The following is a 26,707-nucleotide window of genomic DNA, read 5'->3' on the forward strand; positions in this document are numbered from 1 at the left end:
CAGTGTGTAAAGGCATTTATTGAAAAACCAACACATCCTGTTTGATAAATCAGTCACTCCCCATTTCCAAGTTCCATCACCGGGACTTGAGAGCAGAGTGTGTGGTATTTTTCTGGGTTCAAGGTGTAAACTGAAATGGTGTTTAAGAAGTTGTCCAGCGGACAGAGCCGGTCAGGGCAACCTTTTGGCACCTGCTCCTGTGGAAGAGACAAAACTCAGCAGGGCCACTGAGGACCCCAGCCTGCTATTTTCACCTGTGCCCAGAGGTCTGAGAGGCTTTGACCCAGTGGTGTGTGCACGCACACACAGAACAGCCAAGAAGGCCCCACCACCCGGTCAGCTTCCAGGGTAGGAGAACTATGCCCTGCTTGTGACAGTCACTCAAGCACTGCTTGCTGAACTGACTGGGGAGACAGTCACGTTATACCCCTAAGCTGGGAGGGCAAAAGGTCTAATCACTGCGGGGTGCGCTAGTATCGGCCCTGGACAGCAACCTGCAAAAGCAGCTGAGGCTCCCACAGCGCTGACAACGCACACTGCCTCCCAAAGACACCATCCCAGAGACACTCAGGGGAAGAGGAGGGTGGTCCTGTTTCTAGAAGGAGTCTGTAGCAGATGTGTGATAAGGCCCAAGTCCCAGCCTGCCACCGTATTTCCAATTCTGCCTTATCCTGGGTATGGCTGTGAGTCATTCCATTGGATCCAGAGAACTGACTGTACCAAGGAGACTCCACTGAGCCTGAGGAGGGAGACTTGGTGCTAAACCACGTGGGTGGGGTTGGAGGGAGGGTGCCTAGCTACCACCCAGTTGCACCTCACAGGTCTTACCTCCCCACGGTAATAGAGCTGCACAAACCACTCCTTAGATTCCCGGTGCTGGTAGAGTTCCATGGTCAGATCAACAGCAAATGGGGGCCATTTGTGGTCAAAAATCCCCAGGGTGATTAAGAGAGGCATGAGGGTCACATCATGAGCTGCGTAGAGGTACAGCTTTCTGCAAGGAGAAAACAGTCCACAGTCCTTTACCTCAGGACTCTGGAAGGCAGGACACCATCTGCCCCCTTTGAGTAAGAAACAACATTGCCTCAGAAACCAGGTGCCATCTAGAAGTCAGTGAGCTTGGTATAAAACTCCTCTGAAGGAGATGGTGGGGGGAGACCTTACTCAACAATTTATGTTGTTTCTTTCCCCACTGGGGTAGCTCTCCTGATCCCTTCCTGCCCACCTGCTGGCCCACCCACCCACTCACTCCTCCCCGAGTGACCTTTAAAGTAGAAACCAAGCATGTATGGCTTGGTCCTACCTCTCTTCTCTCCTTTGGATCTGCCTGCCTGTGGCAAATGTTCTTCCTACTCTCAGCTGTGTGATGAGTTTAGTAGAGCACGCTCTCCTCCTTGCTGGGGCGGCTTGCAGTTTGGGGGAATTAAGGTCATTTCAAAGGAATATTAAGAAGACTGTTTGGCCTTTAACATATTCTCCAAATGGCTTTCATCTGTAAGAAAGATGCCATTTTAACCTATAGCTGCCTGTCCCCTGTAACTATCTCTTAGGAAAGATCAAGGATTTTATGTGTTGACTCCTAAACCAGAAGACTAGCACTGGATCCTATAGTATTCTACAGATACAAGGTCAAGGGGGGGCAAGGTGGCAAGGGCCAGTTAGAAATGTACTGTCACTGCAGGTGCTGAGAAGGACAGGGAAGGGCACTGGCACAATCTGCTATTATAAATCTGGCCCAGAGTTCCTGAATGTTCTTATTTCACCTCACTGGCCCCTCCCGTTCTCAAGCTTGTGAGTTTCTAGCTACCGCACAATCTCTCTCTCTCTAAAGAAGGCAGCCTAGGGGCGTCTGGGTGGCTCAGTTGGTTGGGCGTCCGCCTTCAGCTCAGCTCATGATCCCGGGGTCCTGGGACCGAGCACCGCATCGGGCTCCCTGCTCAGCGGGGGAGCCTGCTTCTCCCTCTCTCTCTGCCTGCCACTCCCCCTGCTTGTGCTCTCTCGCTCTCTCTCAAATAAATAAAATCTTAAAAAAAAAAAAAAAAGAAGAAGAAGGCAGCTTACAACAGTGCTTCTCTAATAGGAGGGTGCATACCAATCCCCTGAGGATCTTGTTAAAACGCAGATTCTGATTCAGTAAGTCAGAATCTAACAAGCTCCCAAGCAGTGGTGAAGCTGTTCATCCGCAGACCATGCTCTGCTCAGCAAATGCCCAGGACATGTAACACTCCAAATCCGTGCCCCTAACTGGGGTGCCAGGTGCTACAGAAGTGGCTATGGAGATTCAGGAGCTACTTCCAACATTTAAAAATGCCAGGTGGGTATCACACCATTCTCGACACTCAGTGAAGGTGTTCGATCTAAACAATCTATTAAGCTGTTGTATTGGTCCCATCCTGCCCTCAGCTGCACAAAGCAGAGTTGCTGTGGCCGGTACCTGGTCTTGCCGGGTGGAGTGGCAGGGTCCACGGCTTTCAGCAGGTTGTTCTCCAGGATATGAAGGAACGGGCCTACGGCCATCTGAAGGCTTTCCCTACGGCAAGTAAATGACATTGGAACAGCCAGTGGGCACTGGCACACAGGAAGGCGGGCTGGGTCTGCTCCCAGGACCTCAGGAGCCCAATCAGACAGAGCTGAGAAGGAGACAAGTAATGTGTGAGGGACAGCGACCAGCAGGGTGGGGAGAAATGGCACCGCCTTCAGTTTGAGGGTTCTCTGTGCACAGACACTTCCAACAACAAAAGCACCAGGGTATGGAACACATCTGCGATGGGACTGGAAACTGGGATAAGTCATGAAGAACTAGGCCTCCAGGAACAAAGCTGGGAAGGACAGGGTAGAGTGATTTCCAGAAATTCTAGAAGGCCCTCAGAAAAGCGATCAGAAGAACAGCATCCTGAGCTCTGCTTCCCAGGTGCCAGTCCCCCTTCTCTGGAGTTTGGACTGTGAGGACATGTCTTATCTATTTGGTGTCACACAAAGCTCATTGGCAGGGCTCGCTCGCAGGGCTGGCACTGACCCTCAGGTTTGCCACCTCAGGATCACAAGGTGGTTACTGCAACTCCAAGCCTGTCATCTCACGGTGCTAAAGAAAGCAGGGAGCTGTGCCAGTGAGCGGCCAAAAGGCTTGGTTTTGGTGCCTCTCACCTTTGATCAAAGAGGGGGAAAACACCTCTTTCAGAATTCCCAGAGCCCAATCATGGACAAAAGGGAGCAGGGTCGTCATGACTGGCTTAGACCAATCTTTCTTTCATGGTGACTGGGTAAATAAATGCCCACCATCATAAGTCAAGGAATGCTGAAGCAATGGATGAGGAGTAGGCAACCGATACCATACGCAACATATACTTTCCAGAAGAATGTACGTAGGCCAAGCCAAGTTGGATGGCACTGTGAGGCCATCTAATTTGTCCTTGAAGAAGCATCAGTTTTATGAAAGCAGGGCTAACCAAAACGGAAAGAAGAATCAGATCTTATTTAAAATGCTTTACACTGGGAGAAAATAAACTATGGCCATTGTCCAAATCCAACCCATTTGCCCGTCTTGTAAATAAAGTGTTATTGGAACAGAGCTGTGCCCACTTGTTTGCATATCATCTATGGCTGCTTTCATGCTACACTGGCAGAGATGAGTAGCTGCAAAGATAATGCATGCGCCGTGAAGCCTAAAATATTTACTAAATGTGTGTGTGTGTGTGTGTGTGTGTGTGTGTGTGTGTGTGTGTAGGGGAGGACAGTGAGTGACAATTTAGGTCTAGTGGGGCCACTTCAGGAACAGATGAGGGAAGGGGGCAAATCATAGTGAGTGGCAGCAAGCTGGGTGGCACGGCTGGAGCCTTCTGTATGCATTGACTCTGAGCAGGAGAAAAGCAGCCAGAGGTTCTTACTCTTCTGCACCAGGCCCTGCAAATTCTTGGAATGTTAGCTGCTTTTTCCTCCCCAGGACTGATCCTCTTTTTCTTCCCTGGACTGATCCTCCACTTCCTGTCTCCTCCTCTACCAAGTTACCTATTCTGAGTGCAAGTCAAATGTTATTAACCTATCGAAGAAAGGTGCTGTTTGTTTGTTTGTTTTAATTTGGTAAGACAGAAACTCTCCATTCTGGTAGGCAAGAAACAGACCTTCTAAAAACAAAGCCCTAAGTCCTAGAAACTTAAAAAACACAGGACAGAAGATCTGATCTGAGTCCTGGCTCTGCCACTTGCTAGCCAAGCCTCGATGAGACAGCCCACATCACTCTGGTCCAGTTTCTTCCTCTCTAAAGCCAGGACCCGGACGCGGTCAGGGATATTGACAGCTCCCTCACAGCGAGAACAGGGAAATGACTCATAAGTTGTAAACTGATGACCAAAGTGAGCAATCATTATTCTTCCATCAGCTCTCCCCACCCAAACCCTTTGAAACTTAAAGCAAAAGGGGAAAAAGTCAGTGATTAAGAGAAACTCCGTTGAGTGGTGGCTCCCGGTTCTGTATAACAGTGAACGGAAGCCCCAGGTCACCAGTCCCAGCTCCAGAAGTGTAAGGACTTAGGGCTGAATCCATTCAACAGGCCGGGAGAACATGGTGATTTTACCTCAGCACATGTGGAGACTCAGCTCGCAGGTGTGAGCAGACCAGGGGGACCCTCCTCCCCACATACTGAGAGGCCTGGCCAAGTGTGACCTGATGCCCGCGGCTGACGAGGCTGCTCACCTGTCTTCCCTCTGCATAACGTACAAGGCTGTGTCCACTGCTCTCTGCTCAATCATCCGTGCAAATCTCTTCAGCGTTGGGCAGCTCAGGAGGCTGTGCACCTGAAAGGACCACGGGGACAGTTTTACAAAGAAATGCTTCTCGTTCACTGAGTTTGGCAGCTGATCAGCTTCCACAGAGCCTCCAGGGGCCTGTCTTCTCCTGGGGAGGGCCTTAACAGCTCAAAAACTACATCCTCATGGCCCTTGTGAAGCAATTTCTAGAGATCTGAAGGCCCAGGGGGGAAAAAAAGCTGTTTTTCCTCCCTTTCTGATGGCTACCCACCTACTTCGAAATGAAAAACATTTGTATTTTTTAAAACCATAAAAAACAAGTAAATAAAATAGAGAGTAAGGAATTCATAAATTTATACATGAATTTCATTTTCCCCAAAATGGATTTCTAAAAAGTATGCCATGTAAATACTTTATATAAGCCTTCATCTTATAACCTTCCACCTATTTTACCCATAAGCACAGGGCATTTCTGCCTTCAGGGCGCACTGTCATCCTGATAAGAGAGGGAAGGAGGGTCCAGGCTACACTGCACCTTTGGGAGTCTGGCTTTTGAATCTAGAGAAGGCTTTCCCATTGTGTGGTCTTCAGTATTTATTAGATAAAAAAGAACGTATGGCTAAATAAGTTTGGGGGAAATAGATTTAAAGATTGACCAGCTTTCTTTACTTCTTAGATTCTTTAATATGCTGCTGCACATATAGACCCTCCAAAAAGTGATATAGTGGGGATTCTAAAACTTTTAGACAACAACCACCCCCCTACCCGTCACCCACCCCACCCCTGCCTGCCCACAATATACACACTCACATCACAGGTATTCTGGAGAACATGCCTCAAGAAATTCTGATCTAGAGTTAAGTATCCATGCGCCTAACCAAGTGAGGAGTCCTCCCTGATTGGGGCCTAGCCCTCAGTTCCCACAGCCAATCCCTGTAAGTCCTACCACAGCTGCCTCCACCACTCCCCTCAACCCAGTTCTAACTCAGGAGCCAGCCAGTCCAGGTGCCTACCCCCGCCCCCCAGGGCTGGAGGAGGACAGTCATCCAACCTGCTCGGCAGCCATATTGTCAAAGAGGCTGAGGAAGTCTACTCCGTCATTACTGGTGATGCCCATCCCTTCCTTCACCTTTTGCAAATCCTCTGAGATTCCTGGCTGCAAAGAGGCAGCCTGCCTCCGGCCTCTGCCAAAAAATAAAAAGTAATCCTGTATATTGTATAGCAATATACAGTTTACAAAGTGTATCTCATTCATCATTTGGGATCTCATTCATTCCTCAATAACAAGACATTGGGGTTAGTTGGTATTATTCCCATCTTACGCATGAGTCAACTGGGGCTCTATGAGTTCAAATGACTTGTGAAAGTAAGTTAGCAGGTACCAGGGCTAGAATAAAAGCCTGAATTTCCAGATTCCACTCTAGCATTTTCTTCTACTATACCAAAAGCAATACAACCATGGCCTAGGTCTGCTTGAAAACAACATTCTCTCTCTTCTGTGGAATACATACTATATAGTCTTCGTGCAGCCCAGAAATATCCGAACACTGAAAAGCACCATCAGCCCAAACCGATCTCTTCTACAGGGCAGCAAATTAGGAAGAGAAGGGAAATCTGTGTCTTCTGCTTGCCCATCTGGATTTGCAGTTCGACAACTGGCTTAATCATCTTTTACTTACTGTCAGTGTTTTCATCTGCCCCCTCTGAGAGCACGATGGTCGAGAGGACAATGGTTTGTAAAGGCAAACCCCACTCAGGCTGTACATACCATCTCTCCAGCGCAGCATGTGGCTACTCCTGAGCTTGCTGTGCCTTTACTATGAGCCTGCACTGTGAACAAGAGCTTCTTCACTTCCTGGACAGCAATGTCAGGCCTTCATGTAAAGCAGTCCTTCCCACCCCTTATCCACCAACATGGTAAGCCTAGGCAGGCCCTGAGTTCAGGCAGAGTCTACCAGCAAGAGTAAAAGGCTGTCTGTCCCCCACTGGTGAGCAAGAACCCAGGGAAGTTACCTGGTTCTTTCCCGCAGGCTCCAGCAGTTTTGGTAGTTGGGGTACAAGACTTCTGAGCTTGCTTCATCAGCGTGGATGATGATGGGTCCTGGAAGGAAGGTGGGAGCACAGGCAGGAAGAGGCTTCAGCTTGTTCTTCCCAGCATCCCTACCCCCTTCTTCTCTTGTCTGCTTCAGGAGATACATCATCAAGGTTACTCCTTAAGGACGGTACCTGCCTTCAACATGCCCTGACCTTGCCAACGGAAACTCTCCTATGGTCTGAGAAAGGGAGAAAGCAAGTAGCAGCCTGTTCTGTCTGGCACAATCCCTCCTACTGGGCCACAGATAGACTAGAGCAGGCACAGACCTGGATCAGACTGGCCCTTTCCTGACCTATTCCCAAAGATTCCTGCCTTAAGGTATTACCAGCACTTGGGCATTCTAACAAAGAATGGGGTATCCCTGACTCTATCAGAACTAGGTGACTTTCTTTTCAAAGCCCAATCCTATAGACCAATACAGTGACTCAGCACATGACAATCTACGAAAAGTGACCACAAGGCCACAAGTCCTGTCAGCCCCACAGCCTTACCCAAAAGGAAAGGCAGGTTTTCAGATGAACTGCCAAGAGCCACAATTAGGCTACAAACAATGTTTCTTATACAGTTGACCCTTGAACAACTGCGGGGTTATGGTCACTGATCCCACCGCCCACAGTTGAAAATCCACATATAACTTTTGATTCCCCAAAAACCTAACTACTAACAGCCTACTGTTGACTGAAAGCCTTACTGATAACATAAATAGCTGATTAACCCATCTTTTGTATGTTATATGTATTATATACTGTGTTCTTACAATTAAGTAAGCTAGAGAAAAGAAAATGTGATTAAGAAAATCATAAGGAAGAGAAAATACATTTACAGTTCTGTACTGTACTTACCAAAAAAAGTCGCATGAAACTGGACCCATGCAGTTCAAGCCCATGTTGTTCAAAGGTCAACTGTATACCTCCCAGTAGCTCGCTACTGCTCAGAGCCTACAAGTACCTTTACCCCCTCCCATCAAGGTACTCTAACACCTTCCCATGCTTTGCTCTGTGCCAGACATGGCAAGGGCCTGTGGTAGCTTCCTTTTCTACACAACTCAAGCCTAACCTCTGATGGCAAAAGAAAGAGCTTCTATCAGCAGCTCTCTGGAATTCACTGAGGTCAATACGTGGGGTGATTAGGTAAATCTAAGCCCCAAAGAGCTATTGTTCTCAAACAAATTGTTGATAGTCAAAACTCCAGTAGCATATGGTAACTTTACCATAATATCAAAATTCAGACACACTTTGTTGATCAAATGACCAGAGGCCCTCTCCAAATATATGTGTCCTCTGAGCAACAGAGCAAAAAGGTGAAGAGTATGGATTCTGGAACCAGACTGCAAGAGTTTGAATCTCTGTTCCACCATTTACCAGCTTTGTGTCCCTGGGGAAGTCATTTAGCCTCTCTGTGCCTTAGTTCTCTTATCTGTAAATTATTAAAAAATATTACCTACGTCATAGGGTTATCAAAAAGAATTAAACAAGTTAGTATACCCAAAGCTATTAAAAAAAAAAGGTTTGGTACATGGTCAAATTAGAGTCCCAGGATGTTTGGGTCCAGTGGCTAGTGATGATACTGCTTCCCTCCCTGTTGGGAACGTGGGGCAGTCCCAGTCTGAGACCTGCCAGTAGGTCAGGCTGCCTCCAAGAAACAGCTTTCCTACTCCAATCATACTTTTGGTGTTTCTGAAGAGAGGACATTTGCCTTTTAGAAACTCGGCAAGTGAAGAGCTTTCAGGAGGCCAGGCACTGTGGATTATTCCAAAGCTCAGGGGCTCCCAGGAAATAAGGGGCAGCCCACTCCGTTTGCTTTATGTTACTTAGACACATGCTGTTTGTGTTCAGCAGCCAACTTCAGCCGGAAGTAGCAGCTGTACCCAACCCAGAGTGGGGTAAGGCCAGCCTCCTCTGGCCTGGAGCTTTCTATTATTTCACATAGTTTATTTTTCTAAAGGCTGATGGAAATTTTATATCTATTTGAGATACCGCTACAGAAGCTAAGCAAGAACCTTTGCCTTATGGCACCACTTTTGTATTTTAATATTGGTGAGGTCATGTTGATATGAAACTCAGACTGGCAATTAAATGTAAATTTGAATCAAGTACAAATGACAAAATGCAGTTCCGTTTGATAGTCAAAGGGCCTCAACACATGAGATCCATGAGGGAAAATAATAAATGTGGTCCTTGGTGGTAAAAGGTTGGGTACCATTAGCTGCGATCATTCACTGGTTGAAGATGTCAAAACCCAAACTCACTAGACTTTCTCAGGGAGGAAGGGCTGCACGGAATACCGTTACTACCATCTGGGTCGGGCGCCTGGGTGGCTCAGTCATTAAGCGTCTGCCTTCGGCTCAGGTCATGATCCCAGAGTCCTGGGATCGAGTCCCGCATCGGGCTCCCTGCTCAGCGGGGAGCCTACTTCTCCCTCTGCCCGTCTCTCTCTCTGTCCCTTATGAATAAATAAATAAAATCTTTAAAAAAAAAATACCATCTGGGTCATGCTGTGGATTATCACCAAGACCAGAGCAATATTAGGCTTGGGTCCCAGCTAAGTGTCCCTCCTGCCCTCCTTCCTTTTCAGCAGTGTCTTACCTAAGCAAAAAGCCCCAATATTGTTCACCAGACCTGGCTAGGGCCACCTCATGCAGCCTGTGTAGAAGCTTAAGAGAAGTCAGAAGCCAGATGCACATCAGTGTGGCTGATGCATCGCTGCAGATGTGGAGGTCAAGCTGGCAAGGGCAGCAGAAGGCCAGACAAGGGAGCACCCACTAGAGTAGGTACAGCATGGAAGCCACATGTTGCAGGAGAAGAGAAACCAGAGGAACAGGCACCAAGAAAGAGGGCAGGGAGGGCTTTGGAAGTAAGAAGAAAGCTCCTCTGGGATAGGGGCTGACTTCTAGACTCCAAACTCGAACCTTCTTTCTGACATTGGAAAAGTCCAGCCAGCAAACACCGGGTAGACTCCAGATTCCGATATATATTAGTGGAACGGACACTGGAAAAAAAAAAAGGTAGAGACATTCATAGAAGGAAGATTCAATTATATATACTACCTTATCCTACAGCAGCTGGGAGGCTTTAAGATCACATAAGGGGAGCTACGGGGCTGGGAAGAATCCTTTATCTCTCTGTAGGATGGCTGTCCCAAGGGACCTGAAAGCCAATGAATGTCACCTCCATCGACCACATATTCACAGGATCCTATTACACCAGGGTAACTACCCCAAACTATGTTGGGTGAGAATGGGAACCATCTGGGGGGGGGGGGGGGGTCAGGTTTCCTCATGCTTAAGACCTTAAACTGGGTGCAACATCCCTTTTTCGAGTGACTCACAAGACCTCCAGTGGATTGAAGGCTGGCGAAAGAAAGGGGATGTCCTCCACATAGTTCTTCCTCAGCCTCTCTCCCAGGGCAAACATCTGCTGCATGCCCACGTTGGTCAGCTGTCCAGCAAACATGCCCCCCTAATGTGGGGCAGAAAGATAGAGAAGAATGAAAATACCTCACAGTCTGCAAACTCAGCCCAGAGAAAACCATGGAAACTTTACAGTGGGCTTCCCAGAGGAGGGAAGCATTGCTCACCTTCAGTTTGGTCTCATGGTATTGAGAGTCGAAAGGAGAATGTGGTTTCGGGCCACCAGCTAGATTGGTGATGGTGTAATCAAACTGAGTTTGGGGTGGGACCTCTAATAGTTGGAGATTCCACTCTGCCTGCTGTGACCGCAAAAAACAACACATTGTTTAGAAGTTTCTTGAAAGTTACAGCAGTAATATCAGCAGCACCTCGAAGACATAGCTGGAATCACCCACAACTTTCCCATGGGAAGGAAAGAAAGAAACTTTAACTCTAGTTCCAATTAAGGGAAGAAAAGACCATAATTTACTATTCCAGGTGTCCTTAGCCCAAGTCCTGTTATTGCCCCACTAGTACTCACTGTTCCGATGTTGTCTGGCACTAAGCCCAGACTGCAGTAAAGGGGAGAAATGGCCAGAATGCCTAGCAGACAAACACCTGGTGAATGAATGAATGAGCGAACAAATGAATGAGTATAATATAATCTCAGTGAGCATATACTTGTAAGAATTTCTTTAGGAATCAACCTGCAGGTTTCTACGCTTCCCCACCCTTAAGGGCTCTACTTAATGTCCCTTGTAACTACCACCTATTTCCCTTCCTTTCATCCAATTTCTCAAACAAGTAGCTGCCCCCAAGAAAGCTTCACTTCTTCAGCATCTTCCTTCTCTCCTTGCAGGCTGGCTCCTGCTGCATTGCACTGTAAAGGCTTCGAAACATCACAAGTAGCCACAGGTCTCAGAGCTCCAACTGCCCACGAAACTTACATTCACTGAGTCAGTCACATGTGATGACTTCAATTTTAAAAACAAAAGTTTTTTCTTCTTCCCATACACCAGCTCCTCTTCCCAACATACTATGTGATTTGCAACGACACCACAATTCTCCTGGGCCCCAAAACGCGAACCTCTGACTTTCCCCCACTGCTCCACCAGCCATGCACTAAACTCTGTTGATCACTGGCTAGAAAAAGTCACTCCCAAAGGTCCTTCTTTTATCTCGCTGTCAGAGTGTAAAACCTTATTGCACAGATTATCTCCACCACCCCCACCACCCCCATGAATCTTGCTAAGCCACTTTCATCCTATCAATAGCTTTTTCCTAATGTTTCAAGAAAGAAGCACCTGGCCTTCCAGGACTTCTATACCTTGGCCCAGCCCCTGTCCCCAGCTGTACCATCACTATGCCTCTCTCCTCCCCTCCCCAGACCTGACAATGCCCATTGCTTCCTCTGCATCTTCTTTTAGCTTGCTTCCCTTGCTTGGAGAGACTTCTCTCCCTACTGCCCATCCAACTTCTCTTCAAGGTCCAATGACAGCTCAAGTCTTACTTTCCATCAGTGACTACTCCAGCTTTTAGTGGGTTGTCTTCTTATCTGAATTCCTACAATACTTAAAGTCACAATAATATTTAATTCAATTCCCCACTACTTTTTTTTGTTTTAAAGCTGACATCTGTAAACTTACTATGTCATGTATCGTTGTATTTATCTTGGCCTCTCCCAGAAATATCCCAGGAGAGCACCACTGGGAATCCCAGGTTCCTTTCACACAAAGGAAGCCCTCTGTTCTTTCAAAAGGCATTGTCTCATTCCCACCCGCAACCAGTCCCCCAAACCTGAGCCTCTTCCCCCCGGGGGTGCTACAGCAACTGATATCAGAAGATTGTGTGTTCAGAGCACAGACCTTCTTCCCACTGTCTTTTAATCATGGCTCCTTCTTTCAAAATTCTGATCCTATAACTTCCCTGCATAAACCCTCCAGGGGCTCATAACTACATGATGGGCTCTGCCCCTCCCTCCCTCTCTCTCTCTCCATCATTTCTTCCCTGTCTTATACACTTAGTCTCTAGCCATACAACTCCATCTCCTACAGCACCATCCTCACACTTCCTGGCCTTTCAACTTCATGTTTCTTCTACCTGAAATTTTCTTTTTCATCTGGAAAGACTTCTGCTCATTCCACAAGATGGCTTAAATGTTCCCAGAGGCTGTGACCATGGGCCCATGCTCTCACAGTAGCTTCAGTGCCTCTTTTGGTAGCCCATACCAAACTGTATTAGAAGAGCTTCTTTACTTGTCTGTCCTGCTCAGCAGTCCTGCTCTGAGAACAGAGACGGGGTTGTCTACCCCTGCATTTTGAAGGCCCAGCAAAGGGCTTGGCTCACAGTAGGTACAATTAACAGCTCTACTAATTTGCCAGACCTTGTGGAAGACGCAAAGATGGAGATAATATGACCCTGCCTTTTCTCGGTTTTCAGGTTAGTAGAGACAGCGAGCTATGAATGAAAATGATAGCAGCACCAAAACAGAAACTATGTGCCACATGAAACCAGCTGAAGGCTACAGCAGTTCAAAGACAAGAAAAACCTCTTCTGGCTGGGAATTCAGGAAAAGTTTCATGACAGGAATGGCCTTTGAGGTGAAGAGGATTTAGACAAGCAAAGACCTGGACTCGAGAGTAAGAGGTAGGTAAGGAGAGGGTGGTATTTGGAATTCCAAGAATAGGCAGAAGTTTGAGCAAAGCAGAGATGGCGAAGAATGCATACAGGAAAGAAGTGGTTTGGTTTGCCTCAACCTGGGAGCAGTTTTCAAACTTTTTAATTAGCAAATACCAAATAGAATTTGATTTTAGATTTCCATATACAAAGGCAAAAACTGGAGTTCCTCCAGTTGAAGTAGGAGTGGGAATACAGAGCCCCAGCCACTTGGCATCCCCCTAGGCTACAGGCTCCAAAGAATAGTTTGAAAACCAGCAGCACAGATCATAATTAGAATGGGAAGACTGATGCAGAAGCCAATTTCAAGATGTCTACAATAGAGCTGATGAGGGCCTAAGGCCTCATCTAGGGCAGTAGGAATAGAAGGGGTGGATGCGAGACATGTGAGTCAAACCTGGCAAGTGAGTAGATAAAAGTTTTATTTGGGGGCTATGTTGGTAGGTGAACAAGGAAGAAGAAAGAAAAAAATTACTTTGATTTTGAGGTTGGGTGCCTAAGGTGACAAGAGGTCCTCCATGACTAAACCTAAGACCAACACAGAAGACAGTTGACAAGTTGAGTTCAGTTTTGGACATTTTAAGTTTGAGGTACCTCCTTTGTGTTCCCAGGGCTTCCAGCATATTCCCATAATTGGAATCTCTTTTCTCTCTCCTTCAGCACATCTCTTTTACAGCCAACACTGAATTATCCAACCTTGTAAGTCCAGTGTTTAGCCCAGGTTCTGACACCAAGGCCACAGGGCCTATTCAGCCTTACTAAGAAATCTCCTGGGGCGCCTGGGTGGCTCAGTCGGTTAAGCATCTGACTCTTGACTTCGGCTCAGGTCATGGCCTCAGAATCTGAGCCCTGTGGCGGGCTCCTCTCTCAGCAGGGAGTCTGCTTGAGATTCCTTCTCCCTCTCCCTCTTCCCCTCCCCCTGCTCGCACTCTCTCTCAAATAAATAAATAAATCTTAAAAAAGAGAGAGAGAGAGAAATCTCCTCTTGTTAAGGACATCCAGCAACAGAGGATCTTTGGTGTTTCCCCAGAGATGACTCCTGGAAGTCTAGGTCATGTCAAATCTGCAGTACCTGTTTTCAAAATTTTAAACAGATGATATACCAGGTCCATACATAGTGTCCACCCCACATGCACACTTGCTCTTTAGCTTCCGTTAGCGGCAAAGACTAACTTTATAATTTTACTTACTTATTTATGCCCCATTTTTAAGAACATCAGGTAGATGATAGCAATACCTAAAATACAGTAAAACAACCAATTCAAAATAGGCAAGAAAGACAGAAGCAAACAAATATAGGGACAAAAATTGGACACAGAAATAAAGTTTCTCAAAAATGTACACTATTAAGATTCACATACTTAATTGTTAGGTGGGCCAAAGATTCGGCACTAAGTTTTCCGGCTTTTATGTAAAGGAGAAACTCGATCAGCTAGACAAGCCTAAAGATAAAAGCAAGACAACTGTTCAGGAGAAGCACACCATTTCTAATGCTAACAGACAAATTCCTTCCAAGGGTCCTCATAAAGAGGATAGAGCAATATAATGAACATCTTCTCAGTAGTCACAGCAATGAGTTCTGTGGGATTGTTTCTCAGTCTCCTCAAACACAGAATGATGGCAACTCACCAAAGCACATTTCTGTGAAGATAATACTATACTGGGATTCATATGCTACATTCCAAAGGTAAAAGAAAAAAACCTACATAGAAGTAAACAAAACCCTTCTGGGTGTAGAATTTAGAATAAAGCAATGGTTTTAAATCTTGGCTGCATACTGGCATCACAGAAAAAGTTTTTTAAAGGAAACTGATGCCTGAGCACCATCCTGAGCTCATCACATCTGGATCTCCTGGGGTGGGGCCTCAATTTTTTTAATGCTATCTAGTCCAGATAATTCTAAAGCTTCACCAGAGAGGCTGTTGCCATGTCTGGATGCTCTGGGCCAATTAGAATCTCTAGGAGGAGACCCGAGCATTAGTATTTTTTAAAGCTCCCCAGTTGAATCCAATGTCCTGCCAAGAACAAGCAGTTAAGAACACTGCTCCAGAGGAATGAATGGACTCACTGCCATATCCTTCATGCACTGCTTCCTGAATACTGCTTCTCTTAGCTGAGCTTTGGGTAAGTATTAAGTAACAATGAGACTGAGAGTATGCTTCCCACCTTGCCTACATTATCAAATAAATAGGAACCCAAATTCTTTAATCAATAGTGGAGCTGAGATAAGCTGGACTTTGTTTTATAAAAACTGAGGAACCTGCCTGAGTTGGAGGCCATCTTGGTTAGAGGTGAGCTCAGGGAAATCTGAATACATCTATCTTGTCAATGTGTACTTGGATCTAACCTAATAATCAGGAAAAATAGCCAATCAAGTTCCAGAGCTTTATTTCCCAAGCACAGCTAAAGGAAGACAAGTCAACAGCCATTCAGGCCAAAAGAAAACAACTCAATAAAACATCTAATTTTAGGGGCACCTGGGTGGCTCAGTCAGTTAAGCATCTGCCTTTGGCTCAGGTCATGATCCCAGGGTCCTGGGATCGAGTCCTGTGTCATGTTCCCTGCTCAGCGGGGAGTCTGCTTCTCCCTCTCCCTCTGACCCTCCCCCCTACTTGAGCTCCCAGTCGTTCTCTCTCTCAAATGAATAAATAAAAAAACTTAAAAAAAAAAAAAACATCTAGGAGGGGAAGCAAGATGGCAAAGGAGTAGGAGACCTAAATTTCGTCTGGTCCCAGGAATTCAGCTAGATAGGGATCAAGCCATTCTGAACACCTACAAACTCAACAGGAGATTGAAGAAAAGAATAGCAGCAATTCTATGAATGGAAAAGCGACCACTTTCTGGAAGGTAGGACGTGCGGAGAAGTGAATCCGAGGCAATATTCAGGAGGATAGACGGCGGGGGAGGGGGCCTCCATCAGCCACTTCTGGCAAGTGATAGAGCAGCAGAGCACAAAATTGGAACTTTCAGAAGTCGGCTCCACTGAGGGACGTCGCTCCAGTGGCTAAGCAGGGGGTGGAACCCTCACGGGACAGTGTGGTCTCAGGACCCTCAGGGTCACAGAAAGACCGGGGGTGCCTAAGTGTGGCAGAGCTCCCATGTATCAGAGCGGGGAAGCCAGCTGCAGAGACGGAGCTGAGGAGTGGGCTCTCAGCTCGGGGTTGCCATAAACTGTGATCCCAGCACCGCAGCACAGTTGGGCCACTGCTCCTCCAGCAGGGACCCAACAAGCGGCAGATCCGGGGAGACTCCCCTTCCTCCCCCGGGGAGGAGCGGCGCGGGAGCACACCGCAGGGATCTGCTGGGTTTGGAGACTCCACACTGAGTCGGGTGCCAGAGATAGAAACGCTGGGTCACAGGCTGGGTGAGCACGGAGTGCGGCCGGAGACTGGGGAGACGGGAGGGATTGACTGCTTTTCTCTGGGGGTGCGCTGAGGAGTGGAGCCCCGAGTTCTCGGCTCCTCCAGGGTGGAGTTTGGGAGGCCACCATCTTCACTCTCATCCTCCAAAGCTCTACAGAAAGCTTGCAGGGAACAAAAGGTACAGACAGCAAACCCAAGCAGATTACTTAACCTGGACCTGGCAAGGGCTGGGCAATTCCCCTCGGCAAAGACATTTGAGAACCACGGCAACAGGCCCCTCTCCCAGAAGATCAGCAAGAACAGCCAGCCAAGACCAAGTTTACCGATCAATGAGAATGGCAGAACGCCAGCACTAGGGGAATATGGCACATAGAATTCATGGCATTTTCCCCATGATTCTTTAGTCTTTCAAAGTTATTTTTTAAAAATTTTCTTTTTCTATTTTTTTCTTTTTCCCTTTTTCAACCAATGTCTTATCAATTCTTTCTTTTAAATATTTTTTACATTTCATTTTTAGAGTCATATTCTATCCCTTCAATGTAGCTAACCTTGTTTTTTGTATATGTATAATAAGTTTTTCTCTCTTTTTAAAATTTTGGGATACAGTTTCTTCTAACAGACCAAAATATACCCTAAATCTCTAGTGTATGGCTTTGTTCTAGTCTCCTGCCTGATCACATTCTCTCCCCCTTTTTTTTTTAATTTTTCTTCTTTCTTTTTTCAACCAACTTCTTATCAATTCCTTTTATAAAATCTTTTATAATTTTCATGTTTACAGTCATATTCCATCCCTTCATCGTATTTACCCTTATTTTTGTACATATATAAGTTTCTCTTTCTTTAAAATTTTGGGAGGCAGTTTCTTCTAACAGACCAAAATACACCCAAAATCTAGTGTGTGGCTCTGATCTATTCACCAGCCTGATCATATTCTCTTTTTTTTTCTTTTTCTTTCCCTTTCTATTCACCCGTTTCAGGTCTCTTCTGATTTGTTCAGTGTATATCTTTCTGTTGTTACCCTGTTAGCATTTTGTTCTCTCATTCATCTACTCTCCTCTGGACAAAATGACAAGACAGAAAAACTCAACTCAAAAAAAAAAAAAAAAAACACAAAAAAACAAGAGGCAGTACCGACTGCCAGGGACCTAATCAATACGGACCTAAGTAAGATGTTGGAACTAGAGTTCAGAATGACAATTATGAAGATACTAGCTGGGCATGAAAAAAGCATGGAAGAGACTAGAGAATCCCTTTCTGGAGAAATAAAAGAACTAAAATCTAACCAAGTCGAAATCAAAAAGGCTATTAATGAGGTGCAATCAAAAATGAAGGCTCTAACTGGTAGGATAAATGAGGCAGAAGAGGGAATTAGTGATATAGAAGACCAAATGATGGAGAATAAAGAAGCTGAGAAAAGAGAGATAAACAACTACTGGATCACGAGGGCAGAATTTGAGAGATAAGTGATACCATAAGACGAAACAATATTAGAATAATTGGGATCCCAGAAGAGGAAGAAAGAGGGGGGCAGAAGTTATATTGGAACAAATTATAGCGGAGAACTTCCCTAATGTGGGGAAGGAAACAGGCATCAAAATCCAGGAGGCACAAAGAAGCCCCCTCAAAATCAATAAAAATAGGTCAATACCCCAACATCTAATAGTAAAACTTACGAGTCTCAGAGACAAAGAGAAGATCCTGAAAGCAGCTCGGGAAAGAGGTCGGTAACCTACAATGGTAGAAACATTAGATTGGCAGCAGATCTATCCACAGAGACCTGGCAGGCCAGAAAGGACTGGCATGATATATTCAGAGCACTAAACGAGAAAAATATGCAGCCAAGAATACCATATCCAGCTAGGCTGTCACTGAAAATAGAAGGAGAGATAAAACGCTTCCAGGACAAACGAAAACTAAAAGAACTTGTGAACACCAGACTAGGCCTAGAAGAAATATTGAAAGGGTCCTCTAAGCAAAGAGAGAGCCTAAAAGTAACAAAGACCAGAAAGGAACACAGACAATATACAGCCACAGTCACCTTACAGGCAATACAATGGCACTAAATTCATATCTTTCAATAGTTACCCTGAATGTAAATGGGCTAAATGCCCAAATCAAAAGACACAGGCTATCAGATTGGATTAAAAAAAAAACAAGACCCATAGATATGCTGTCTGCAAGAGACTCATTTTAGACCCAAAGACACCCCCAGATTGAAAGTGAGGGGGTGGAAAACCATTTACCATGCAAATGGACATCAAAAGAAAGCTGGGGTGGCAATCCTTATATCAGACAAATTAGATTTTAAACAAAAGACTATAATAAGAGATGAGGAAGGATACAACATCATACTTAAGGGGTCTATCCAACAAGAAGATCTAACAATTTTAAATACCTATGCCCCTAACATGGGAGCAGCAAATTATATAAGCCAATTAATAACAAAATCAAAGAAACACATCAAAAATAATACAATAATAGTAGGGGACTTTAACACCCCCCTCACTGAAATGGACAGATCATCTAAGCAAAATATCAACAAGGAAATAAAGGCTTTACATGACACACAGAACCAAATGGACTTCACAGATATGTTCAGAATATTCCATCCCAAAGCAACAGAATACACATTCTTCTCTAGTGCCCATGGAACATTCTCCAGAATAGATCACATCCTAGGTCACAAATCAGGTCTCAACCGGTACCAAAAGATTGGGATTATTCCCTGCATATTTTCAGACCACAATGCTTTGAAACTAGAACTTAATCACAAGAGGAAAGTCGGAAAGAACTCAAATCCATGGAGGCTAAAGAGCATCCTACTAAAGAATGAATGGGTCAGCCAGGAAATTAAAGAAGAATTTTAAAAATCCATGGAAACAAATGAAAATGAAAACACAACTGTTCAAAATCTTTGGGATGCAGTAAAGGCGGTCCTAAGGGGAAAGTATATAGCAATACAAGCCTTTCTCAAGAAACAAGAAAGGTCTCAAATACACAACCTAACCCTACACCTAAAGGAGCTGGAGAAAGAACAGCAAATAAAACCTAAACCCAGCAGGAGAAGAGAAATCATAAAGATCAGAGCAGAAATCAATGAAATAGAAACCAAAAGAATAGTAAAACAGATAAACGAAACTAGGAGCTGGTTCTTTGAAAGAATTACTAAGATTGATAAACCCCTGGCCAGACTTATCAAAAAGAAAAGAGAAATGACTCAAATAAATAAAATCATGAATGAAAGAGGACCGATCACAACCAACACCGAAGAAATACAAACAATTATAAGAACATATTATGAGCAACCATATACCAGCAAATTAGACAATCTGGAAGAAATGGATGCAATCCTAGAGACTATAAACTACCAAAACTGAACCAGGAAGAAATAGAAAACCTGAACAGACCCATAACCAGTAAGGGAGTTGAAGCAGTAATAAAAAATCTCCCAACAAACAAGAGCCCAGGGCCAGATGGCTTCCCAGGGGAATTCTACCAAACATTTAAAGAAGAATTAATGTCTGTTCTTCTGAAACTGTTCCAAAAAATAGAAATGGAAGGAAAACTTCCAAACTCATTTTACGAGGCCAGCATTACCTTGATCCCAAAACCAGACAAACACCCCCATCAAAAAGCAGAATTACATGGGTCGCCTGGGTGGCTCAGACGGTTAAGCGTCTGCCTTTGGCTCAGGTCATGATCCCAGGGTCCTGGGATCCAGCCCCACATCAGGCTCCTGGCTCAGCGAGGAGCCTGCTTCTCCCTCTCCCTCTGCCTCTCTCCCTGCTCATGCTCTCTTTCTCTCTCTGTATCTCTGTGCCTCAGATGCATAAATAAAATCTTTAAAAAAAAAAAAAAGCAGAATTATAGACCAACATCCCTGATGAACATGGATGCAAAAATTCTCACCAGAATACTAGCCAATACGATCCAACAGTACATTAAAAGGATTATTCACCACGACCAAGTGGAATTTACTCCTGGGCTGCAAGTTTGGTTCAACATCTGCAAATCAATCAATGTGATACAATACATTAATAAAAGAAAGAACAAGAACCATATGATCCTCTCAACAGATGCAGAAAAAGCATTTGATAAAGTACAGCATCCTTTCTTGATTAAAACTCTTCAGAGTGTAGGGATAGAGGGTACATAGGTGAATATCATAAAAGCCATCTATGAAAAACCCACAGTGAATATCATTCTCAATGGGGAAAAACTGAGAGCTTTTCCCTTAAGGTCAGGAACACGGCAGGGATGTCCACTATCACCACTGCTAATTCAACATAGTACTAGAAGTCCTAGCCTCAGCAATCAGAAAACAAAAAGAAATAAAAGCCATCCAAATCAGCAAAGACGAAGTCAAACTCTCACTCTTTGCAGATGATATGATACTTTATGTGGAAAACCAAAAAGACTCCACCCCAAAACTGCTAGAGCTCATACAGGAATTCAGTCAGGTGGCAGGATATAAAATCAATCCACAGAAATCAGTGGCATTTCTACACACCAACAACAAGACAGAAGAAAGAAATTAAAGAGTTGATCCCATTTACAATTGCACCCAAAACCTTAAGATACCTAGGCATAAATCTAACCAAAGAGGCAAAGAACCTGTACTCAGAAAACTATAGAATACTCATGAAAGAAATTGAAGACACAAAGAAATGGGAAAACATTCCATGCTCATGGATTGGAAAAACAAATATTGTGAAAATGTCTATGCTATCTAGAGCAATCTACACATTTAATGCAATCCCTATCAAAATACCAACAACTTTTCTAAAGAAATGGAACAGATAATCCTAAAATTTGTATGGAACCAGAAAAGACCCCGAATAGCCAGAGGAATGTTGAAAAAGAAAACCAAAGCTGGTGGCATCACAATTCTGGACTTCAAGCTCTATTACAAAGCTGTCATCATCAAGACAGTATGGTACTGGCACAAAAACAGACACATAGATCAATGGAACAGAATAGAGAGCCCAGAAATGGACCCTCAACTCTATGGTCAACTAATCATCAACAAAGCAGGAAAGAATGTCCAATGGAAAAAAGACAGTCTCTTCAACAAATGGTGTTGGGAAAACTGGACAGCCACGTGCAGAAGAATGAAACTGGACCATTTCCTTACACCACACACAAAAATAAACTCAAAATGGATGAAAGACCTCAATGTGAGACAGGAATCCATCAAAATCCTTGAGGAGAATACAGGCAGCAACCTCTTCGACCTCAGCCTCAGCAACTTCTTCCTAGACACATCGCCAAAGGCAAGGGAAGCAAGGGCAAAAATGATCTATTGGGACTTAATCAAGATAAAAACCTTTTGCACAACAAAGGAAACAGTAAACAAAACCAGAAGACAACTAACAGAATGGGAGAAGATATTTTCAAATGACATATCAGATAAGGGGCTAGTATCCAAAATCTATAAAGAACTTATCAAACTCAACACCCAAAGAACAAATAATCCAATCAAGAAATAGGCAGAAGACATGAACAGATATTTCTGCAAAGACATCCAAATGGCCAACAGACACATGAAAAAGTGTTCAACATTACTCTGCATCAGGGAAATACAAATCAAAATCTCAATGAGATACCACCTCACACCAGTCAGAATGGTTAAAATTAACAGGTCAGGAAACGCAGATGTTGGTGAGGATGCGGAGAAAGGGGAACCCTCCTACACTGTTGGTGGGAATGCAAGCTGGTGCAGCCACTCTGGAAAACAGTATGGAGGTTACTCAAAAAGTTGAAAATAGAGCTGCCCTACGACCCAGCAATTGCACTACTGGGTATTTACCCCAAAGATACAAATGTAGTGATCTGAAGGGGTATGTGCACACCAATGTTTATAGCAGCAATGTCCACAATAGCCAAACTATGGAAAGAGCCAAGATGTTCATCAACAGATGAATGGATAAAGAAGATGTGGTGTGTGTGTATACACACACACACACACACTGGAATATTATGCAGCCATCAGAAAAACCCCAAAATCTTGCCATTTGCAACGACGTGGATGGAACTAGAGGGTACTATGCTAAGCGAAATAAGTCAATCAGAGAAAGACAAGTATCATATGAGCTCACTGATATGAGGAATTTGAGAAACAAGTAGAGGATCATAGGCGAAGGGACGAAGAAATGAAAGAAGATGAAACCAGAGAGGGAGAAGACAAACCATAAGAGACTCTTAATCTCAGGAAACAAACTGAGGGTTGCTGGAGTGGTGGGGGGTGGGAGGGATGGGGGGCTGGGTGATGGACATTGCGGAGGGTATGTGCTAGGGTGAGCGCTGTGAATTTTCTAAGACTGGTGAGTCATAGACCGATACCTCTGAAACAAATAATACATTATATGTTAAAAAGAAGAAGATAATAGGAAGAGAAAAATGAAGGGGGGGATTGGAGGGGAAGACGAACCATGAGAGACTATGGACTCTGAGAAACAAACTGAGGGTTTTAGAGGGGAGGGGGGTGGGGGGATGGGTTAGCCTGGTGATGGGTATTAAGGAGGGCATGTATTGCATTGAGCACTGGGTGTTAGACGCAAATAATGAATCATGGAGCACTACATCAAAAACTAATGATATAATGTATGGTGACTAACATAACATAATAAAATAAAATTAAAAAAAGAAAACTAAGAATTTAAAAAAACATCTAATTTTAGACAATGCTACTTTCTGAAGATTTGTGAGACAACTGAATGAAGTGACTTGTCATCTATAAACCAGTCACAAGTCTGGACACATCTATCAAAGGCAATTTAATTTTAGAATTGTTGCCAGGTATTCCCTTCTAACTACAGTTAATATCAGAACCAGGAAGATCAGAAAAATCCCAATAACAACCTCTATCAAACGGGATCTTGAAAAGAAAAACCTGAGAGAAAACATCCAGAAACAAGTTACAGGAAGCTGATGACACCTTCTCACAGCCTAAATTGAAAGAGGCTTGGTTCCACCTCTGGCTTTTATTCACACAACTTTATAAGAGATAATCAAAGGTGTCTAATGCATTTGCCTGAAGTCTGAGAATGTGAGCAGGCAGGAGAGGTAAAGTGCCTTCCCTAATTGCAAAGCAAGGCCATGGACTCAGATGGTTCTTATTTTGTGACTACACAGACAGAAAATGAGTGAAGATGGCATTCTATGTGAGCTACAAACTGCCCCTTCCAACATAATGGCAGAAGGTACCCATCACACACGTACTGGCTCAGGAGAAAGTCCCATAAGAATCTAAATTAAGGGAGTATATATACTATACATACTAGGTCCAAGCCTAGACATTTAGACTTTTATTCTCTTGCTACCACTGATAGCTTTGTCTTTTAACATGAGTCTTCCACCCCTATATGTTATTTTCCAGCTTTTCTGTAACAAGAATAAATGAAGAAGGGAGAGTGCACATGAGATGGGCTATGTACAAAAATCATAAGGAAAATTTAGTGACCCAATACAAAAAGGCAGAGTAAGGGATTGAAAAAGCATCAAAAAGAAGGGAAGGAAGAGGGGCGCCTGGGTGGCTCAGTCGGTTAAGCCACTGCCTTCAGCTCAGGTCATGATCCTGGAGTCCCGGGATCAAGTCCCGCATCGGGCTCCCTGCTCGGCAGGGAGTCTGCTTCTCCCTCTGACCCTCCCCTCTCATGTTCTCTCTCTCTATCTCATTCTCTCTCTCAAATAAATAAATAAATCTTTAAAAAAAAAAAAAAAAAAAGAAGGGAAGGAAGAGAGGTGGGGGAAGAAGGAAGGGAAAAAAAGAAACTCCAATACCAGGAAGTGGATACTAGATACTCCAATACTAGAAAGTGGTATAGCCATTCAGAAAGGCTAACTAGAAATCTGATAATAGAATTAAGTGCCTGCCAAAATTTATTTATGTGGGAAGTGCTTTACAAGTTTGAGTTTGAGTGTGACCAGCTTTAAAAACTAGATTTTCCAGCATACAGTGTGAGGACACAACCCTAAGGGTTTCTGGAAAGCAACTATGATCATGAAGAGTATGACAAATATCAGGTTTGGACATCTATTTAACTTGCTCCAACTAACCTGGAGGACCGACCAATAATGCAAAAACACTCCACAGGTAAGTATGACGGCTAAGGGGCCTGGGGATTTCAGGTTGTCTCTATCCTCACCGGGAAGCCAGTTCTTCAATTACAGGCCTGCCTGCTATCAAAGGTCAGAGACCTTCACTGCTTCTCCCCAAAAATCAAATTCAGGAAGGTTAATCACTTAAAAAAAAAAAAACTAATTATTTGTGCTTTAGTCATAATTATCCTGACTGAACCAGATAGATTTTAAGACATTTTAGCCACAAGACTAGCCAATTAAAAATGTTTTCCGGGCGCCTGGGTGGCTCAGTTGGTTAGGCGGCTGCCTTGGGCTCAGGTCATGATCCTGGAGTCCAGGGATCGAGTCCCGCATCGGGCTCCCTGATCAGCAGGGAGTCTGCTTCTCCCTCTGACCCTCTTCCCTCTCGTGCTGTCTCTCATTCTCTCTCTCAAATAAATAAATAAAACCTTTAAAAAAATAAATAAAAATGTTTTCCTACCTCAAATCCCTTCCACAAGAGTTTTAGAAATCCAAAATAGAAAGGGAGAGCCCCAAGATATAGCAATTATTACAAAAAAAAAAAAAAAAAAAAAGCAGCCTTCAGGGGATCTCAGATGGTCTCCAGGAAAGCCTGGGAGAAAGCTGCTGTAAAAATCTGTTCCCAAAGATACTGAGCTCTGTTATCCACTGTGATCCCAGTTACGTGGTTCCTGTCACAAAGGTTCCCGCAACTCTTGACAACCTTCAAAACAGTCACACAGAAATGCACTGCACTTTGGTTCTCAAGTTCACCCCAATAGCTGTTAAAATACAGCATCTCAGGCCTACCTCACGCCGCTTGAATTAGAATCCTCCTTTTAACAAGATCCCTAGGCGCTTTAAATAAGTACCGTAAGTAGCACAGTGCTCCCAGCTGTGCTACACCATAGCCATCAGGGGCACAAATGGAAGTTCCCGGGGTGCCTTACACCTGGAGGGTACGAGGAAGAAAGGGGACTAGGGAGTACCAGGCCAGCAGCTCCTCTGCTCAAGAGCTGGGGGCGGAACTGGCTACAGCAGTTTTCCCTTGGTCTGGACCCAACAGGAATCCAGCTCAGTGAGAATAAAACTCCAAAGGTGAGTGTTCAGGGCGCCCGGTCCAGCCCGGGTCGACCACACGGTCCTCGCCCCACCAGCCCCTGCCCAGGCCGACCTCTCACCTGCTCGTCCTGCGGGAGCGGCTTGAGAGGGCTCCGAGCCCCGTGTCGGAACACGACCTGCACCATTTTCAACTCCAGCGGACTCCGGTCGACGGGATGCTGGCCGTCCGCCCTCTGCGGCTCTTCCCCGGCGGCCCGCCGCTGGTGGACGCAGTAAGCCAGCGAGGTCAGGAAGCCCACGGGCCCCCACATGCGCACGCTGAACACACCGCTGATCATGGTGGAAGCCGCTCGGCGGCCCTCGGGGGTGAGGCTGCAGAAGGCGAATATAAACTTTCCGCCCGCGCCGGGGCTCAGCGGCCGCCCCCAAGTTCCCGGGAACCCGCGGGCACGCACATCCAACGACCCGCGGCGACTCCCGGCCCTAAGGGAGACCCCCAAGTGGGAGCGCAGGGGTTGAAGCGGAGGTGGGAGCAGCGAAGACTCCCTGGGAGTTTTAACTCGGGTTGGGGTTGGCCACTCCCGCAGCAGACCCGGCAGGGGGAAGCTCAGCTCCTAATCTTTCACCCTCTAGGGGATCTTAAACTTGGAATCCAAGTTTGGCCTCCAGGGCTCCAAAGGGACAGGAACCAGCCCTGAGTTCTTCGGCAGCCGACTCCACGAACACAGACGACTAGACTCCACTTTTCTGTCAGCAAGCTCCGACACACCTCTTCAGCCACCCAAGGACTTGTCCCAAGTAGATCTGCGCATAGGAGCATGGGAAAACGAGTCCCGCGGTGACGCCTGTTTGGAGGCTCTGAGTTCTGAGAACTACAACTCCCACAAGGCTGCGCGCGGCGGAGTCCTTAGTTGGAAGTAATTCCTCCCCTGGGACAGCGGACCTCGCTCTTCAGCTCCAGCGGGTGCAAGTCTCCAGGACTGGGTGGCCAATGTAATAGGAGTGAATCCGCCAGTTTCCCTGGCCGATAGGGTAGGAAAAGTGAAGACTGGGGTAGAATTGGGTGGCTGAGGGGAGTAATTTAAGTCTAAGGAGTGTAGATTTTCTTGAAGTCCTGGAAGGTCGCTGGGACTAAGAGCCCAGACACCCAACTTACTTAGTGATGACCATTTGCGAAGGGCGGCACTAGGCATTTTATATTTAATCTTCACTTACTATACCTCTTCTAAGTTTAAAGAGGCCTAAATTGTCGCAAACATGTAGAACTTTAAGCTCACTGATGTGTTTACTCATATCCAAA

The 26,707-nt window shown here is 45.2% G+C and overlaps 1 protein-coding gene and 1 long non-coding RNA gene across 4 annotated transcripts in view; one reads left to right on the forward strand and one right to left on the reverse strand.

Annotated features, from left to right (window-relative positions):
* Positions 1-12,793, forward strand: part of LOC113911521 — a 42,696-nt gene extending 29,903 nt beyond the window's left edge. Inside the window, exon 4 of one of the 2 annotated variants that reach the window (XR_003516509.1) lies at positions 12,665-12,793. This is a non-coding gene — a long non-coding RNA (uncharacterized LOC113911521). Of the gene's footprint in view, positions 1-2,403; positions 2,512-12,664 lie in introns of those variants that run through there. The other variant, XR_003516511.1, reaches the window with a different exon arrangement.
* Positions 1-26,237, reverse strand: ACP6 (acid phosphatase 6, lysophosphatidic). 2 transcript variants are annotated; one of them, XM_027574202.1, is made up of 10 exons: positions 25,527-26,237; positions 10,414-10,542; positions 10,165-10,295; positions 9,746-9,825; positions 6,756-6,843; positions 5,794-5,926; positions 4,690-4,790; positions 2,435-2,530; positions 829-994; positions 1-197 (listed from the first exon to the last, which is right to left on the reverse strand). In XM_027574202.1, the coding sequence occupies exons 1-10, from the start codon at positions 25,743-25,745 to the stop codon at positions 54-56; spliced, it is 1,287 nt and encodes a 428-aa protein (XP_027430003.1). In that variant the 5' UTR covers positions 25,746-26,237; the 3' UTR covers positions 1-53. The 2 variants fall into 2 exon arrangements, with proteins under 2 accessions (XP_027430003.1, XP_027429998.1); XM_027574197.1 differs by having other exon boundaries at positions 10,414-10,545; positions 25,527-26,233.
* Positions 26,238-26,707: the final 470 nt, after the last annotated feature.

The sequence above is a fragment of the Zalophus californianus genome, chromosome 4 (assembly GCF_009762305.2).
Source record: "Zalophus californianus isolate mZalCal1 chromosome 4, mZalCal1.pri.v2, whole genome shotgun sequence".
NCBI classification, from domain to species: Eukaryota; Metazoa; Chordata; class Mammalia; order Carnivora; family Otariidae; genus Zalophus; species Zalophus californianus.